At 33.2% G+C, this 19,188-nt stretch overlaps 1 protein-coding gene across 3 annotated transcripts in view; it reads right to left on the bottom strand.

Moving 5' to 3' along the window:
* LOC142333622 (uncharacterized) overlaps positions 1–18,821 on the bottom strand; it is a 47,983-nt gene extending 29,162 nt beyond the window's left edge. Inside the window, exon 1 of one of the 3 annotated variants that reach the window (XM_075380979.1) lies at positions 18,552–18,821. In XM_075380979.1, the coding sequence (XP_075237094.1) occupies positions 18,552–18,621 (70 nt within the window). In that variant the 5' untranslated portion in view covers positions 18,622–18,821. The remainder of the gene's footprint in view (positions 1–18,551) is intronic. The other 2 variants (XM_075380972.1, XM_075380963.1) reach the window with 2 other exon arrangements.
* Between the last annotated feature and the right edge of the window lie 367 nt (positions 18,822–19,188).

The following is a 19,188-nucleotide window of genomic DNA, read 5'->3' as shown; positions in this document are numbered from 1 at the left end:
TTCAGTGTACAGCACTAGATTGTCTTCTGGTTGATGATAGCCAGCGTTAAATGTTTCAAATAGTATCTTAAAATATTTAAATAATCATTAATAAAGTATGCGTATATTTGATACAACTAGTAGTTTATCATTTTTAAATTCTAAAAATAGTGGACATTTTGCAACGTATAAAGTTTTAAGTAACAAATTAGTTATCTAAATCCGATATTAAAGTATATATAACCGTAGAGATATGGTTATTTCAGAAAACTTTATTTGAAATTTTATCTTTAAATTGCTGCAAAATGAAAGAATCTGTTAAGAAAACAAAAGTAAATTTATTTATAAATATTACTAAATTAAACTATCACAAGAAGTTAATAAGCAAAAAATATGTTTTTACTGTTTGAGTTTGGCGGATCTTGCAATTTTCCAGTTACGACTAATACTGAGATAATCCTGTAAATTAAATCCAGTATCAAGTACTACGTTATTCCGAAAATACAATCTAGCTAAAAAAAATGTTCAAAAGTTCGCAACATCACAAAACAGCTTTAATATCCAGATGTAATTAAGATACTGAAACATCTAAACTACTGCCACAGCATTTTCTTCAATAGACTGCCAGAAAAAGTGATAAAATAAATATAATTCGTTTGTGTCAGATATTATAGTTTAAAATTATGTAAATTTAGGATAAAAAAGTTTCTCTCTTAAAAATTGATGTTTTTACTGTTTCCGAACCTCATCTTCAGGAAGTTAGTAGTAATAATAATAATAAATATATATGTATATACACAGTGATTCACGAAGAATGTAGTAAATGTTCAGGACATGATTTTGTGGTAAAAATTAAGAAGAAATTTTGTATAAAATTAAGTTCAGAGATGCTTGATCATGAAGGAACTGTACGTCTGAGAGAGTCTTGCATCGGTAGAAGAAGGGGTCTCGGAGGGTGTGGAGCTGGACAGGCGCGGGTATGTTTTGTGAGTGATGATTGGATTTCGTGGTGTGTGTGGTGAGATTTAATCTGAATCTGATGTTTGATATCTTGTGGATGTGAGGTCCGTGTCTGTTGACTGTGGTGTCTGAATGTGTGTGAGGGTGTATTCCCCCTTCCTGAAATAATGCACACCAGCTGTACCAGGAAGGGTGGGTAGACAGGGATGGAGGTTTAATCGGTAGTGCGCAGGAACACATATTTATTTAATAAAATCTTGCGGAAAATGTTAGCGAGACCGACACTGCCCAGGCGCCCGTAAATGGGGTTCTTCCACCTATTTAAGAAAAAAGAAAGGTTCAGAAATGCTTCGTAAGTACGTAAGCGAGTGTCGGCTAGCGAAAGATTTCCCCCTGATCTCAAACCAGACTGTAATTCGTCGGGCTCAAATTAAGGTGTAGCTTTAGTAGTTTTATATGAAAAATGACCTATAAAACTGAAATAAATAGGTCCCAGAACTGTATTTTCAGTAACTTTTGAGAAATATGGGGTAAAACACAAAAAGACTGGGGACGAAAAACACAAACGACTGGGACCAAAAAATACACAGTTTTATTTTTGGCGTAAAATAAATTTGTTAAATGGGTAGTAAACATATAAACATTTTAAACAAAACTTTAGGGAATTTGATTCTGAGTAAAATGTTATAAATAAACACGGAAGCTATATACGAAGTAAGAACTTCGAAAACAACTTCTTAAAAACAAAACATGTCAAAATGCGGCAGATTTAACTAGTTATTAATCGAATTAGATTTTGCAATATTATAAAACAAAACAATTAAATATTTTAGAAAAATAACAGATACAAACACAAACAACAAAAAACAACTTAAAAACAATTAAGTAAACTACAGAAAAGGTTCCTCTGTCACATAAGACTGTGCCCGATGAACAATTTTTTAGGGGCTTTCAGTATTTCAACAGGATTTTTTGAATTAGTTGTACTGCACTAAGAATTCTCACCCTGTTCAGTTACTAATAATTACAATTAGCTCCACAGATAGTAGCCCAGAGGGTTGTCAAAGTTACGTGACCTTGCAGGCCAGTTGATAGGTCCAGTTCACTGTTAAAATAAGACACATTTAAGTGTTGTCTAACTGCTAAAGAAAAGTGTGGAGTTGCCTTATCGTGCTGGAAAATTATTTGCCTTATTGTTATCAAAAGAACAACTTCCAATAGATCTGGCAATTATTCTACAAAATATTTAAGTAAGAAGCGTCTGAAATACTCTCATAGAAAATAAATGGTCCCATAATACCGTTACTACTAGTTATTTAATTACCTATAGTAATATAACATTTCGTTACCTATAATACCGCACCAAAATATAATTCTTACATTTTGTAATACTGGACATTTTGTTTCGTTTAATTCGTAGTTAAAATTTGCCACATTTTAATATGTTTTCATTTTCATAAACTTCAAAATTATTACGTTGTTATTTAATTTATGCGTCTTTATTCATACCATTTTACTCAAGTTTTGTTTAAATAGTTTATTTTTATTACCAATTTAACAAACTTTTTTACGCCAAAAAAATAAAAGAATGTTTTTTTGTCCCCGATCTTTTGTTTTTTACCTAGACTTTAGGAAAAAAAAAGTACTAAAAATACAATCCTGGTACTATTTTTTTCAATTTCTCAATTATTCAGATCAGATTTCATACAAAACCACAAAACTTACACCTTAATTTTGGTCCCAAGAATTACAATCTGGGTTAAATTTATCGAGGCGCAGAAATCAGAGCGAAATATTTCACCAGGCGACACTCGCTAACGAAGCGTTTCCGAACTTATGTTTACATAAAATTTCGACCGACAATTACATAAAATGTAATTATCGGAATTGTCATAGACCATATAAATATGTTTAAATAAATTAAAAAAAAATAACTACATTATACACAGATACTATATACAAAATTGTCACCCGCACGCTCTTTAATTGTTCTATATAAAACAGCAATGTTTTTTTTTTGGCAGTCGTGCTTTTCAATTTTTAATATTTATCTCTTGCATTATTTTCTATAGGAAAAAATTTCAAAAAAAGAAGTAAATATTTTTGATAATTTATAGTAATTCATTTTTTTTATAGCCGAATCAACAATTAAAATCATTAGCGACTTATCAGTGTTTATGTAACTGTACCGATAAATTTGTAGTTTTGAAAAAACTCAGGTCGACTACTCCTGAGACGTGTGGTTAATTGAGACCCAACCACAAAGAACACTGGTATCCACGATCTAGTTTTCAAATTCGAATAAAAGTAACCTTTATTAGGATTTGAACCTGAGAACTTCGACTATGAAATCGGCTGATTTACGATGACGAGTTTACCACTAAACCAATCCGGTGGGTTGAATCAAATATTATTTAAATAATTAGTTAACATGTTAATAAAAATAAAACTTATCTCTATCGACAAAATTATTTAATTGACCATTTCATTAGCGTAGGTGATAAAGTGCTTATCTGCTACACCGAAAATCCCAGGTTCAGTAGCAGGAAAGTAATAGAAATGCTAATAACTAATCAATTCTAATGTAGTCGTTAATCACCTAACTGATGAGATAAAAAAAATACATTTATTAAAATGTAATATTTGCCTTAAAACATGTTAATTTAATTTTCTTCTCTTAATAGCGGGATGTCGTAACATTTTTATTCTGTTTGTTTCTCATAGTACTAAATTGTATTTAAAAATAAGTATTACTTGATATTCTAAAAAGTATATTTTTAATTATTCTCATAATGCTGATCAGAAATCGCACAAAAATTTAATTTTAACAAAAATGTTTGATTCATTTTTTAATTACTAATTAGAATTTTTATTAATAAAATAGTCAAATCTAACGTTGAAAACGTTTCTTTAAAATTGTTCAGTTTTAAATAATAATAACACTGTTAAATAAGTTTATTTATTTTTCTCATTTAAAATATTCGATTTGTTTTTATTTTTATAGAAAAATTCAATATGAGAGAAAATTAAAACGATAAATATTATATTCATATGATAGGTGTTAGTATATTGCCATCTGCTTCTCAGTTAGAGTAATGTAAAATATTTTTTTCCTTCTGTGATCCAAGTAAAGCATCTAAGATATAATTATTCTTACTCCACAAATAGTACTATTGAGAGATAGCACTCATTTCCCGAATAGTAATGATGTTTTCTGGGGTAAACAAAATGAGGTTTTACTAGTAACGCTAAAAATGAATAGCCTGCTGACGTTCATCAGCATATTCGGCTCAGTGATAAAAGGAAGTTGTACTAAGTTTTATTTTCTCATAAATAATGAAATGACGTGATTAAAAAAGCGGTAGTCTTTTATCTCGTTTAATTTTGTTACGTAATTTAATTAAAATTAGTTACCTGTGTATATTGTGTATCCCATGTTTCTTCGTGTATTAAATTTAAGTTTTATAAAAGCGTTTCTACGAATTCACTGATCTAGATAACCTTGCGCCATCTTAGAATCAATAATTGGAAAAACGTGTTAGGGGAAAGTATAGCCTGTCATTTGTGATGAATTATCAAATGCTGTGTATTAGAGCGTTGTATCAATCATTTGAAATCGTTTAACTCTATTTTTTCTGAAATGGATAAATTTTCTTAACGAATTTGCAACAAAATTTAAGATAATTTCAATTAATATTGCTCAATTATTTTACTTTGTAAACTACTGAAAGAAATTTTCAAAAATCTCAGTAGCTTCATTTAATACTCTAGCTTAGCTAGATATTTATTATTTACTTTAGGTAGATATTTAATTTCACATAATTTTAATCTTTTACTAAATTTATAAACATAATTGATTATAATTTGAAAGGACCCGTATTCCTCGTTTATTTTCCTTAACGAACATAAATACATTCACGAGATTGTAACAAGATTCAAAGTTTTTTTTTTAATAAGGCTTTTTATTACAGATACAAAGAATTTATATCAGCCAAAATATCTTATTTTGTTTAATATTTTTACATGAAATCACACACTTAGAACTACGTTAATATATCTTAAACATTAAAGTAAATGGGGTAGGCGTTCTCAGCACAAACAAATACTGATTTTTTTTTTTAATTTTTATAACCTTCTAAACTCATCAGTGATTTTTAATAAAGACAAATTTAGCTTACATGTTCTGCAAACCCTTTTAGGAAAATCTGGGCTAAATATTCACACTTATAGCTATTAGGAAAATGAAAGAATCAGTGATAATTGATTCAGTCAGGAGCGTTTTTCATTTGTTAGATTTCTATCTCACCAGTATATCATTGCCAAATTGTCGCGTTCGAACGGGATAACGGGTCCTCCCCGTTATCCCGTTCGAAAAGGAAGCTTCGGGTGGAAGGTTGTGCTACTGTCGGGGCAGACAGGGGATCAAGTGTCTCGTTGGCCGGGACGGACGGTATGGTTCATCAGCCCTTGTGTGAGGAACGGTTCCAGGTCCTGGCAGGTTCTACGGCTATGTCGGCTTTATGGAAGATCTTTGAGCCGGTCGAGTGGCTATACGGCGTTGTGCAACAATGCCCAAATACCAAGCGGGAAATCAAAGGCGTCGTGGACCGGATGTTGCAGGTGGTGGAGAGAAGCCTATCTGGTGTGGTTTGGACGTCCCTGTTGGACACATCTGCAGTGGGAGGATCCTGCTTCACTAGAGACTTAGGCCGTGGTTCAGATCCCCCCACCCCTCGAGGGACCACGACTTGGAAGACGTGTTGTGTCAGTCCCTGCCTGACTCGGAGTTGATTGAGGCGGTGGTCGCATAGCGTAATGTCTCGGACCTGGCTGGCAAAGAGGTCGCTAGCCGCCATGGTTACTGGCCAGTTTGTGGGTCTCTTCGTGACCATGTCTGATGAGGATCACGGGATGTGCCCTATAGCGTCGGTGAGGGACATCAAGGAGGACTGTTCTCGGTTTCTTGACCGAGGGGAGGTTGCGTTATCTCTGCAGCGTTTCACAGTTTTCTATGATGCTGCAGCTGGGGAGAAACTGACTATTCCGACGATCTTGGGTGCGTTAAAGAGCATTGAATGTGAGTCGGTTGAGTCGATCATCTTTCTTCCGCCTGGTCGGCCTGTGAAGTGCCTCGAACGGATGGTCTTGTACTTGTTTAGCCGGGAAGGATCTGGCGTCAAGGTGGTGGGAAATCAAGCTCCCGCTGGAGTGCGAGTTGTGGTTCCTCCCCGCCCCGGCGTTCTACGCCGGCCGAGAAGGAACATGGTACGGTTGTTGTTTGGTCTGCCGATCGATCGTACGCTGACCTCGTAAAGCAGGTAAAACAGTCCATGGAGGATCAGGAAATGGGTGATATTCTGTCTTTGTAGCGGAACAGTTGGGACGAACTGCGCATACGAGTGCGGGGTGCCGACAGGGCTGCGGCACTGAAGACGGCCATTAGTGGTAGTATGGCGGGATTGCGGGTGGACTTGCAGTTGAAGGAGGGCCAGCGAGCTGTGGTCCATATTCACGACCTTGAGGACACGGTGACTGAAGTTGTGGTGGTGAAGGCTGTGAGGCGAGTGGTTGGACCTGATGCCGATTTTCGCGTGTCTTTACTCCGTCCGGCATTTGGTAGCACGCAGAACGCTATTGTCATTACGACGTATGGAGTGGCCAAGCAGTTGATTGACCGGCGGCTGAAGGTAGGCTGGGTGCATTATCGGGTCCGAATGCGTGACCCTGAAGACCGATGCTTCAGGTGTTGGGGCCTGGAGCATATGATGTTTGGATGCGCGGGTCCTGACCGCATCAAACTGTGCTTCAACTGTGGTCAGGAGAGTCATAAGCAGGCCCAATGTCCTACTAGCAGGCCCAATGTCCTACTTCGCGGAGGTGTAGAGTCTGTGGTTCGGAGGGCCACGTGCTGGAGGGTTGTACAGCCCGGTAATGGGTTTTCCAATTTCTTGCTTGTCGGATCCTTCGGCTGAAGAATAGAGGTGCTACGAGGGGGTGAGGAACAGCTCTCTGCTGAGCTGCTATTCATTTGTGCTTGCACAGATGGATGGCAGTGATGAGGCACGGAGACTCACTTGTCCTCTTGTAGGGGGAATGGAAAAGACAGTAGTTCCGGCGGGGATGCTCTTTTGAGTGTTTCTGATAGAGGCAAGAAGGCATAAAGACCGAGTCCCGACTCCTGTGGTGGGGGAACAGGGCATAGTCGTGCCTGGTAACCCTATCCCTGGAGTTAGAGGCAGGCGATAACATAAGATCCGACCGGCGAGCCGACCTGTCCTGTCGGTAGATGGAAAGGCTAATTAGAGTAAATGGGCACCCCCGGACTGTGTTGTGCTTCGTTCTGGGATCCGGTCCGGGGAGGGAAAAAAGTCCTTAGATGTAAAAAAAATCTTTATTTATTTTTATTTAACCACCACCATTGCTTTCTAGTTACTTAGGAAATTGTAGATTCTTTATGAGTGAATCAGTAGACTTTTCTCACAAATTCATGCGCGCACACGCACTTACACACACACACACACACACACACACACACACACACACACACACACGCACACACACACACACACACACACACACACACACACACACACACACACACACACACACACACACACACACACACACACACACACACTATATATATATATATATATATATATATATATATATATATATATATATATATACGCACGCATGCACAAACACGCACACGCACACAAAACTAAAAACAAAATATATATACGAGGGTAAGTCAATTATTATCCGCAATTTAGTTATATTTTTGTTTATGTTGTTAGTCTGTCGTGTTGCGTAGATGACGCATGCGTGGCTTAATTGTTGTTATGTCTGTGCAGGTTTGATGCTGGTAGGTTAGTTGCATTATCGCTGCCCTGCCGTTAACCATGGCTGCTCCGCTTTCTGTTTGCACCAAAGAAGAGCAACATTCAGTGATCGGTTTTTTATGGTCGGCAAGTGTATCAGGGGCCGAAATTCATCGAAGACTTTCGGTACAGTACGGGAACAGTATGTTGCCGCAACGGAGTGTCTACGAATGGATTGAAAAATTAAAAAATGGTCGCACAAGTGTTATGCACGACGAAGGAGTCGGACGACCGTTTACCGCCACAAATAAGGAAAACATTGAGCGTGCACGTGACATGGTTTTCTTAGACAGACGAGTAACTATTGATCAACTGGCACATCATTTGCAAATTAGTCACGGTTCTGCCTACGAAATCATCCAAACAGACTTGGGTTTCATAAAGTCTGTGCAAGATGGGTCCCAAAACAACTCACACAGTTGCATAAACAAACGCGCTTGGACATCTGCCAAAATCTTTTGGATCGCTATGGTAACGAATCTTCTTAGACAGAATCATCACGGTGACGAAACATGGATCCATCATTACGATCCGGAGAGTAAACGGCAGAGTATGGAATGGAAACATCCAAATTCGCCCTGCAAAAAATGGTTCAAGACCCAACCATCCGCAGGAAAACTGATGCTTACGGTTTTTTTGGGACTCACAAGGCCCATTAGTGGAACATTATGAGGAAAGGGGCACGACAATAAACAGTGCGCGCGAGATGCCGAAACCTGCAATTCGGAGCAAACGCCGAGGACTGCTGTCAAAAGGTGTTGTGTTGTTGCACGACAATGCCCGTCCACATACTGCTGCCCACACTGCTGAGCGCTCCAGAAACTCAACTTTGAAGTACTGGCTCATCCTCCGTGTAGTCCTGATCTTGCCCTTTCTGACTACCACTTGTTTAGTCCACTCAAAGAGGCATTAAGGGGCCGTCGATTTACCTCGAACGAAACAGTGAAAGAAGCGGTGCATTCCTGGCTCGCAGCTCAATCGAAAACCTTCTTTTATGAGGGCATCAGGAAGCTTGTGCAACGATGTCCCAAGTGCGTTGAAATGCAAGGGGACTATGTTGAAAAGTGATGTACACGTAAATTTCCTGTTTGTATTGCAATAAAATGTATAACTACATTGCGGATAATAATTTACTTACCCTTGTGTGTGTATATATATATATATATATATATATATATATATAGAATTACATTGTTACACTTACAGCTTTTGGTTTTGCTTTCACGTTTATTTTACAGAGCTCTCTGTTTTGTCAGAACGTTTATTAAAAATAAAATTCAAAATTACATAGAAAGATATATTTACTAACATCACTGATTTATATTTTCTTTTTATTAGTGACTGAGATGGTAAAACTACTTCACTATAATATGAATATTTTAAATTAGGTTATTATTAAATTTTATTTAAAAGACGTTCTGAAGAAAAGCATTTTCTTGAAAGTTCTAAACTTCTTAAGGGAAAAAACAAAAGCAGTAAGTTATATTCAACTACTAGAACTAAATTTGGTTAAACATATATATACACACATCTACCTTAAAACTATATTAATATTGAACTATTTTTTGTTTACATTACGTTTTTATGGTTTTACAATGTAATGAATTTGGAAGATGTAAGATGGTAGTGGAATAGTATAGATTTATTTCCTAAAAGAATCTAAAATAATATGTATAATTTGTAATGAAATTGTCAAAGAGCGTACCGTTTGTTAATAGCTAATATTTTATAGATTTTTTTGCCTTGTTTTACTTTACAGCGTAATAATTTTTAGAACGAAAATCATGTTTGAACGGAGGATAGACGGATATTGCATATTTTTAATATACACGGAAAAGTTAAGACTATGAATTATTTATGGTTGGCAGTTACGTACAAATTTCTAGCCATTATAAATCAGGCGTCATTGGTTTTAAATCCACCCTCATCAAAGATATTTATTTAGTTTGATTGATTTAGGTAACATCTCCGAAAAAAATTAATGAAATATTGAAATCATAATAAAAAAATACGGCACTTTCTTTTGTACTTGAAATTGCTGTAATAACACTGTGTTTTTTTAAATTTATATTTTAATTTATATTTCGTTTCAATGACAAAGAATGATGTCACCGCGGTAAAGTATTTATAACATGACTCAACCGGAGAGACAATACCTATTTATATGCTGAAACTCCAGTAGCATTCTAATCAAATCGTAATTTAATAAACTTATTGAGATTTATAGGTAGATAATAAATCATTCATTTTAAAGACACTCTTCTACACCCTTACAACATTTCGTAGAAGTTCACTTCCATTTGCAGGGTAAACACATGTGATATAGACATAATGATATTTTTATCATAATAAAGTAGAGATTATCAATAATTCTTCTCAAATCTTTCTGTAATTCTATATCTAATTATATTATTTATAATAGAAATAAATTATATTTTAGTGCTGAATATATTGGGTTTGCATATTAAGCCGGATTTACCAGGTTAGCTAGGTTACTAGGTTACTAATACTTGGTACTAGTAACTAGTAACTAGGTTAGGTTACTAGGTACTTTTAGTTATTAGATAGTCTGGATAGATCTTTTTGGACAAGTTGAATAGGCAGAGCTGTTTCTATTATACAAAAATAAAAGGGTTCAATAACTATAATTATCGCTGTAACCTGAGAACGGATCCGATGAGGAATCTAACAAAATTTCCCAGGAGAGAAAGAAATCAGGGATATTGATAAAGCTAGATGATGAGAAAAGCATGATCTACCGACAAAAAAGACTCTAAAAGGCCCTCTACGGCCTCTTCCAGTAACAGTGAAAATTCGATTCTTCCACAATTCATAGGAAGATTTAGTTATATTTATTTAAGATGAAAGTATAAATGCTGATCGGCTTAGACATAAGCTGAAAAATTTTATTCCTCCAGAAACAAAACAACCACTATGAGAATAGGCTCATACTTTCTTACTAATTCTTTGAGATGATCCAGTTAATTAACACAAAATGAAATCATAATATTATTATATATTATAATATATGATATAAAATATTATATTATCATATTATTATTTTTTTCATTATGTTAGGGCATATGGAAACGCTCTATTGAACGACAAATAATTCATCCATACCGCCCTTGGAAAGTAAACCTTTGAACTAAAACAATGATAGAATAAATAACGATTAATATTACGATTTTTTCAAAAAAATTAAAAACATACAAAGCCATGCACGCATCTCTGTCAGCTGAACATTATTTACTAAAAAGGATATCAAGTGTTTTGGTTGATTAAGGTCATATAAGTTTCAAAGTTTTCATTGCATTCCAATATTACGATCGCGTTCCAGAATTGGAAGAAGGCCAATTTTAAATAGGTTACAAATTTTATGACACTGTTCTTAGGTCAGTATATCCTGATGTTTATTTAAATAGTTATCATATTTAATATCTGATGCCTATCCGATTTTTGTATGTTTCGCTAAATATTGTGTTTCATAAACATAAATGTTTTTTTTCAAAAAACCACTATGGTTATTGTTAAAAATTCAATACATTAAAATTTTAAGTCCAGCCAACCTAATAGGCTATAATTATTTTCGAACACATTTTTAGGGTTATTTTCTCTTAATTTAAAACAATTATAATAAAATTGACTTAAACATTAAGTAATATGGACTAGTAATACTGTCCCCCTAAAATAATATCTCCTAAACTTTTGTTTTTAAACAGTAAACTCAAAACAAGTAATGAATTTTTACTATAATTCTGATTTAATTTTTAAAAAAATTCTAAATTTCTAAAAAATTTTAATTAAACGTAATAAACAGCACTTTAATTCTTTATAGTTCAAAACTTTTATGTTTCATCGCTTAAAAAAGGAATTTTTTTAGATTTAACTGCAAAAGGCTGATTACTGAAAATAACTAAAAATGTTTTGTGATTTGTGTTTTATTTGTATAATATGGTTAAATGTGTATTTTTACACGTTTAAGAACAACAAAACACGTTAAAAATACACGTTTATCCTAACAATAAAAGATAGTTAAAAATTATTATTTGATTTGAGGTTACAGAATATTTTTTTTTCACAAGATTATGAAATTATTCTGTTGGAGTAATGGAAAATGAAACCTTTTAAATATCAGCATTAGTTAACATATTAATAAAATTCAATCTTTTACCAACAAATACAGGTGATTCAAAGAAACGGGAAATTTTGAAAGTTGTGTTGGTAGCCGTGGGCGATTGGTACCACTTGATAAGTGGCGCTAGCCTCTCTAACCTAACCTGCCATTTAGTTGTCATGGATTTTTGAAGTGGTGCTCAACGTGCATCTGCTATCAAAGCGTTTTAAAAAAACAATGACAGTGTGGAGGAAGCGCGTAGAGAATTTCACAGTCATTTTAATCTGGGACCGCTCGACCGTGTTCCATCAGCACATGCAATTAAAACATGGATATCTGATTTTGAGGAAACTGGTTCGGCAATGAAAAAGAAACCTCCAGGCCGTGAGCGAACCGTCCGTACACCACAGAATGTTCAAGCTTTACAAGATGCTGTCACACGAAGTCCACATCGGTCAATCCGTCGTCTCTCAGCATCTTTACAATTGCATAGTTCAAGTGTTCGAAGAATGTTAGTGAAGGACTTGCAATACCATCCATACAAGTTGCAGATCGTCCAGGAACTGAAACCGAACGATGCAGTTGTGCGAGCACAATTCTGTAATGTAATGCTTCAGAAGATAAATGATAACGAAGAGTTTGTTCACGAACTGTGGATGTCAGACGAAGCGCATTTCCACCTCAGTGGATTTGTTAACAAGCAAAATTTCAGATACTGGGCACAAGAAAATCCTACGCAGCTACACCAGCGTCCGTTTCACAGCCAGAAAGTGACCGTGTGGTGTGCTATGACATCTTACGGTGTTATAGGCCCTTATTTTTTTGAGGATGACAACGGTCTTGCGACTACAATGACGTCGGCTCGTTACATAGCCGTGCTTGAAACCTTTGTTGTGGAACAACAAAAGAGATTTCCATCAATTCTTAACACAGCCTGGTTTCAACAAGACGGAGCAACGTCACATACTGCACGAATATCGATGGCAGCTGTACGCCGATTGTTTGGACAACGTGTCATTTCACGAAATGGTGACATTAAATGGCCTCCCAGATCGCCTGATCTCTCAGCTTGCGATTACTTTTTGTGGGGTCACCTTAAAAGCAAAGTGTTCCACAGTAGACCTGCTACAACGGAAGAACTGAAGGAAAAGATCCGAGAAGCAATTGCGGAAATTCCAGTTGAGATGTTACGTCAAACCATGAACAATTTAACGAAGAGACTTCGTGAGTGTTTACGTAGAAGAGGTCACCTGGAAGATGTCATCTTTAAAAAATAAACTAAAATGTATGTATCCTAAAATGGCAACATTTGTACAATTACATGAAATAAAATTCATTTTCTAAAAAAAATTTTTCATTAACGTTATTTAATTTTTTTAATTTTCCGTTTCTTTGAATCACTCTGTATAACAAAATATATATACAAAAGTGTTTCTAGGTTTTTCGGTTGTTATACTATCTTCAGCAGAAGTTAAGTAAAAAGTTGACAACTGTGGGTTGTTTCTGATGCTCGGCTTAGATTGTTACACACACAACTTAATTTAAAATATTTATCATTTTGTTTAAATATAATACTTTTTTGTTTATTTAATTCAATGACTCTAACTAAAGCGCGCGCGCATACCGTATTTAATTTGTGCCGGTGTGGCGGTACTAGCGGCAACGGCCGGCACTAACTAAAAATAACGTAATTTCACTACTTACACAGAATAAATTTCGCTTGTACGGTCAGCAGACTAGTGTAGCTGCGATGCTTAACGCACTAGGTACCGATTCGACCGAGCAACCGAGTTACTTTTTTACACTTTAAATATTATTCATTTATTTAATTCTACCGCTCATTTGTGACGTAACAACATAGCAGACGACTGCAACAGCATTTTTTGGGGTGGGGGTGGGATTTAACAATTTTTTTCCAAATATTGTTATTTTTTAATTGTTAACAATGTGCCAAAGCAAAATATGACCTTAATTAGGCGAAATCTCGACATACTGAGGGTGACCTTGCTCTACAGCCTCACCCCCTTGACCTTTTAAGTTGAAAATTTAACGGCATCAATACCCAATATATAGAAGTAATCTGACCAAGTTTGATCAAAATCGCTCCAGTAGTTCTGGAGATGTAAGGTGATTTAGAGACCGACACGGTACACACACACACGCGCGGGTGCGCACGTACATACGAACATAACATCCGGAAAACTTTTATCCAGTTTTTTGGATTTCTTTGGGGTCAAAACTTCAAGATCCGGTTGGGATATGACCAACTTGGACCGACTACAATACCTTCCATTCTACAGCGTAGCTCTGCTACAGAGCTACGCTGATGGCTATTTTTGATAAATATCCTAACAACAACAAAATGTTGCACTACGTTTCTGTACTCCCTTAAAAATGACAATCTTTTAATCTAGCTTTTATTAAGAATAGCAAGATTCACATATAGTTTTAATAAGGAAAATGACGGAGACAAGTGGCTTCCATTTGGCTTCTTTACCGAGTTAAATATAATGCCGTGTGAAAGTATTCTAAACCTAACAAAACACCAAAAAAAACAAAAAAAAACGGCTAATAGTCTACTCTAGAAATAACATCGTCACTTGAAGATGTTATAAAATCAAATAAATTGGCTGTACATTGAATAACATTACTCTCAAAGAAAGTGACTGTCAGTTACTTGCTGTTGCTCAGATGCTCTTTCATAAATCATAGATATCAGAACTACTGTAATAGATAGTTAAAAGAATAGATTATGTACTCTTTTTGTGAGAAATAGTGTATTATATGTAGTCTCCAATTAATCAGGAAGTTAGAATTATTTTATAAAAAGTTTGATTATTATTCTACAACATTTTTTATTGATCGATATACTTTATTCGTGATGTAGTTTTTTCTTCTCTTGAAAATATTTCAATCAGTTTTATCTATTTCCATACTAGTGTCCGTCCGCAATCATCATGGTGAATTACTTGTAGATTCATTTTTGTTTGTTTACTTAGGTTTAATTTTTTGTAGATTATTTATTTTTACAATGGAATAATTGTAATGTTTTACCAGTATTATTACGTTGATAATAATTTCAAGAACGTACATATTTATTTTTAAAACTTGTAATCCGTTCAGATAGTAAAAAGATAATTTAAAGGAATTGTTTTTCCCATAGTTTATTTTATCAGTTATTTACGGTAAACCGTAACTAATCAAAAATTTCCCAGAAGATGAATCCAAACAAAACGTATTCTTCCTTCATCTCAAATTTTACGTAAAATTTTCAGGTAGAATAAAAAAATTCTCTCTCTAGAAGAGAAAGAGTTTTCTTCAATAAAAAAAATTATACAAAATAAAATAATTTTAATCAATATTATATTCTGTTCATTCTGAATAACATGTTTAGTTGTTTGTATTTTTTACTTCCTTTCCTTATGAAGATAATAAATTAACTTCACTTAAAATCAGCCTTGAAGTGATTTGCACAAAGCAATCTGTTTTTAAATAAAGTTATGAATCCTTCAAAAGTAAAAAAAAGAAAAAATACAATATAAGGAAATGAGTCAACTTAGGACACTTATGAACACATCACAAAAATACCTACCTTACACATATATACAAGAGAGAGAGAGAGAGAAAGAGCGAGAGAGAGAGATAGTGAGAGAGCGCGCGCGCGCGCGCACACACACATAGACGCTCGCTCGCACAGAGTAAGACTTAAATGAGTAAGACACAGAGTAAGTTTTAAATGAAGATAACGTATTATTGTTTTAACATTTAATTACGCATGTCTATTATAGTGTTGGCGTGTTCACGGTTATCTGTGTAAAGTAGATATTCCACACAAATTTTAAGATATTTTAGTTTCATTTATAAATAAAATAATATTTATTGTAACAATATATATATATATATATATATATATATATATATATATATATACTTTGTGTAAGGTAAGATGAATGGAATAAAATTTTATTAATTTTGTTTACCAAGACCAGAACAGAAGAAGTGTTTTTTAACAGGTTTTTAACAATTAAAAAACACAGCTACTAAAAAAAAAAAATTGCTCTTTAATATAGGATAATTATTAATATGGGATAATTAAAGAGCGTGCAGGTGACAATTATCTACACAGCGTAATTTTTTTGTAACTTTTAAAATTTATTTAACATATATATATTTGTACAGCTGTACCATTCTTCCTCTTTTTATCACATTTTAATAAAAATTTATTTTATTATTCATTGGTCCTTGCCCGATAATATAATAAAACGATAAAATAAAACGCTACTTTTGTATTGATATTAATTAAGGTATTTGTTTTATGTTATTGATCTGAATTTGTTAGTATAGGGTCCTATCAACCTTAATTGATTTTTTTTTTAAATACACACATATGGAGCTCATAAAAGTAATATTTTTAAGGGTTGATAGAAAAAATAATCAAATTTGACACTGTGTAGGCTACCTAAATTCCGTCATGCAGCTATTATTGCAGAAATATAAGAGTATATATATGTAGCTGTAATAATAATAATAATTTATTTATAAAATTACGTTTTCTAACAAATTATGCAGTTACCGACATGTTCTGGAAATCTTCACAAGTTTGAATGTGAAACCAGTATATTGACCATTATAACAACTTGCTAGCCACTTTTAAGGTAACTGTATTTTTTAATGGATTTAAATTGCCTTTTTACATCATCAAAGAATAGTTATTATCGAGTTTGGTTTTAACAATTCACAAAATCGATGAGTATAGGATGATTAATAAACCGTGTGTTATTTAAAAAATTATGCCATTTTTGTCAGCGTGATGAATGAGTGTAGTGTATAATTTTCTACGGTATGAAGAAAATAAAAATAATTATATTAACATCAAATGTTTCCCTTTTAAATAATATTCTGAGTAGTACAATATGTTGAGAAATCTAACTTAAATACGCTTATTTTTGTTGTAATCGGAGATAGATAATTTTATTGTTTTTATTTTATCCTGGCTTCATGCCAGTTTTTACTAATCACCGTTAAATTTACAAAATAAATAAATTGGGTGTGTGTATATATATATATATATATATATATATATATATATATATAATAATTCAAATAATTTTTTTTTTAAATTCGATGTTTAGTGAATACATGGCTAATCAACCGCGACGAAATTGATCCCGATTGGTAGTTTTGGCTCTCTATAATATCAAGCTATCAGTTGTAAAATGATTGTTTACACTGGATGAAAGATAGTAGTGTAGAGGATAAGAAGTTCAATTTCTGAATTTTTAGTTACTTGCTCAAAATTGAATATAATAATGAACAACAGGTTTTACGTAATCGACTTCAAAATTTGTAATTCTATTAAATTAAAACATTTATTTAACCTTGCGTTTACAATTGAAAATCTTTCTTCAACATATAAAAACAATCACGTAATTTAAATATAAATACTCATCATTTTCAAATTTGACAGCAGAACTGTCTTCATGTAACTCAACGCTTTATTATGCTGCATTTGTTAAACAACCAATTAAAAAGTTTTAACATCGAATAATTTAAAATAAAGTTGGAAGATTTTCTTTTATAAAAAACAATAGTACGCAATCGATAAATTTTTGAATAATAGTAATAAAAATATAAAAAATTAACCTAATTTTTGAGCACATCTGATTAATTTATACATAAATATTTGTTCAAATAATTTTCATTACAATTTTTCGAATATTTATTTACATTTTAGTTATTTAATGTAAACAATTAAACATGTAATATAAGCTATTATAATGTCTTCACATATTTAATATATTATTATTTCATGTATTTATATTTAAATTATTAATATGGTATCGGTTAAAAGAAACTTTAACCGTTAACATACATAACCTTAATTATTTTTTATTCTATAATTAACAATATAATGTTAGTATTAGTAAGGTTGCTCTTAAAAGATTTTATTACATTTTCCCTTGATCCATTTAAGCAAGCAAATGTTGGAACGTTATTAAAAGGATTATAACAAAATTTAATTTATTCAAATTTTTATATAAATATTTTTAAAAAATCTTCTAATTTTATCTTAAAAAATATAAAATTGGAAATATTTTTTTATAATCTTAATATAGTAGAAAAATGTTAAGCTATCGATGCATATTAATATAATACGTCCAGATACAATAATTGTTGTAGGCTTGAAATAAATTACTACTTACTGTATTGTACTTTATCTTTTATAAACTATTAAAAAAATTAAAAAATGAGTTATTTTATTATATTTTTAAAAATAAATTAATGTTATTAATAAATACTAAGACTTTTTTTTACATTTTTTTTATTCGCCATTCTGTTTATTGCAAGTTAGGTTAAAATTAAATAATAATTTAAGCATATATATTTCTAAATACACGTTTACAAATATCGTTTTTAGGCGTTTCCCCCTCTCTTGCTTCATACGTATATGAACTAGAAGTAAATTATGTATACCATACATATACGCAGACGTTTATGTTAAAAATAGGGCGGTTAGTTTGCAAGTACACAGGTTAATGATCGCGTGTTTATGAACTGTAAAATATAGACGATATAAATTGCTGAAATAAATGCTTTTTTTTAAAACTTACCGCCATTAGGCATAGATAAAACGCCTACTAGAAGAAAGCAGATTAACAGAGGAGATTTCTCGGAGATCATCTCGGTGCGATTCTTTTCAGTCGAATTACGTTATTATTCTGATTTTTCGAATCGCGTCGATTCGCTTTCTGTTCACTAAACACGAATTGATACAACCTGTTTCTTTTTATAAATCTCGAATCCGACCGAAGTTAACCGAAGTCGATGCACTGAGTTCTTTAATATCCTTACTGACTCGGATGCGTTTGTTTTTGCGTTGTTGTGGTAACCATTACCAGACCTTAGCCGCTGCTGATGCGGACAGGTCAAGGTGACCCTCCTAATGACGCGCGTTATCCGAATATCATCTTCACGCTCTCCCACCAATTACTGCCTTCAGTACTGTTTCTCCATAATCATCATTATATTTCTCTCTGGTTTGTAATGAGTTATTAAATAAATACAACAATAATAGTTCACCGTGGCATTAACATTGAATTTTTCTTTACCTCATTATGATGCACTTAATCTTGAACTAGTGATTTTGTGGTCAGAGTTATATCGCTTACAGTTATAAATCGATTTAAAAACATCAACTGGTTTCAAAGCTAATTGGATTTATTATTTTTTAAGTTAATCTTTCAAGTA

This window comes from Lycorma delicatula, chromosome 1 (genome assembly GCF_047948215.1).
Source record: "Lycorma delicatula isolate Av1 chromosome 1, ASM4794821v1, whole genome shotgun sequence".
Classification (NCBI taxonomy): Eukaryota; Metazoa; Arthropoda; class Insecta; order Hemiptera; family Fulgoridae; genus Lycorma; species Lycorma delicatula.
Note: the sequence above shows the minus strand (reverse complement) of the source record. Positions and strands in the feature narration are given on the sequence as shown.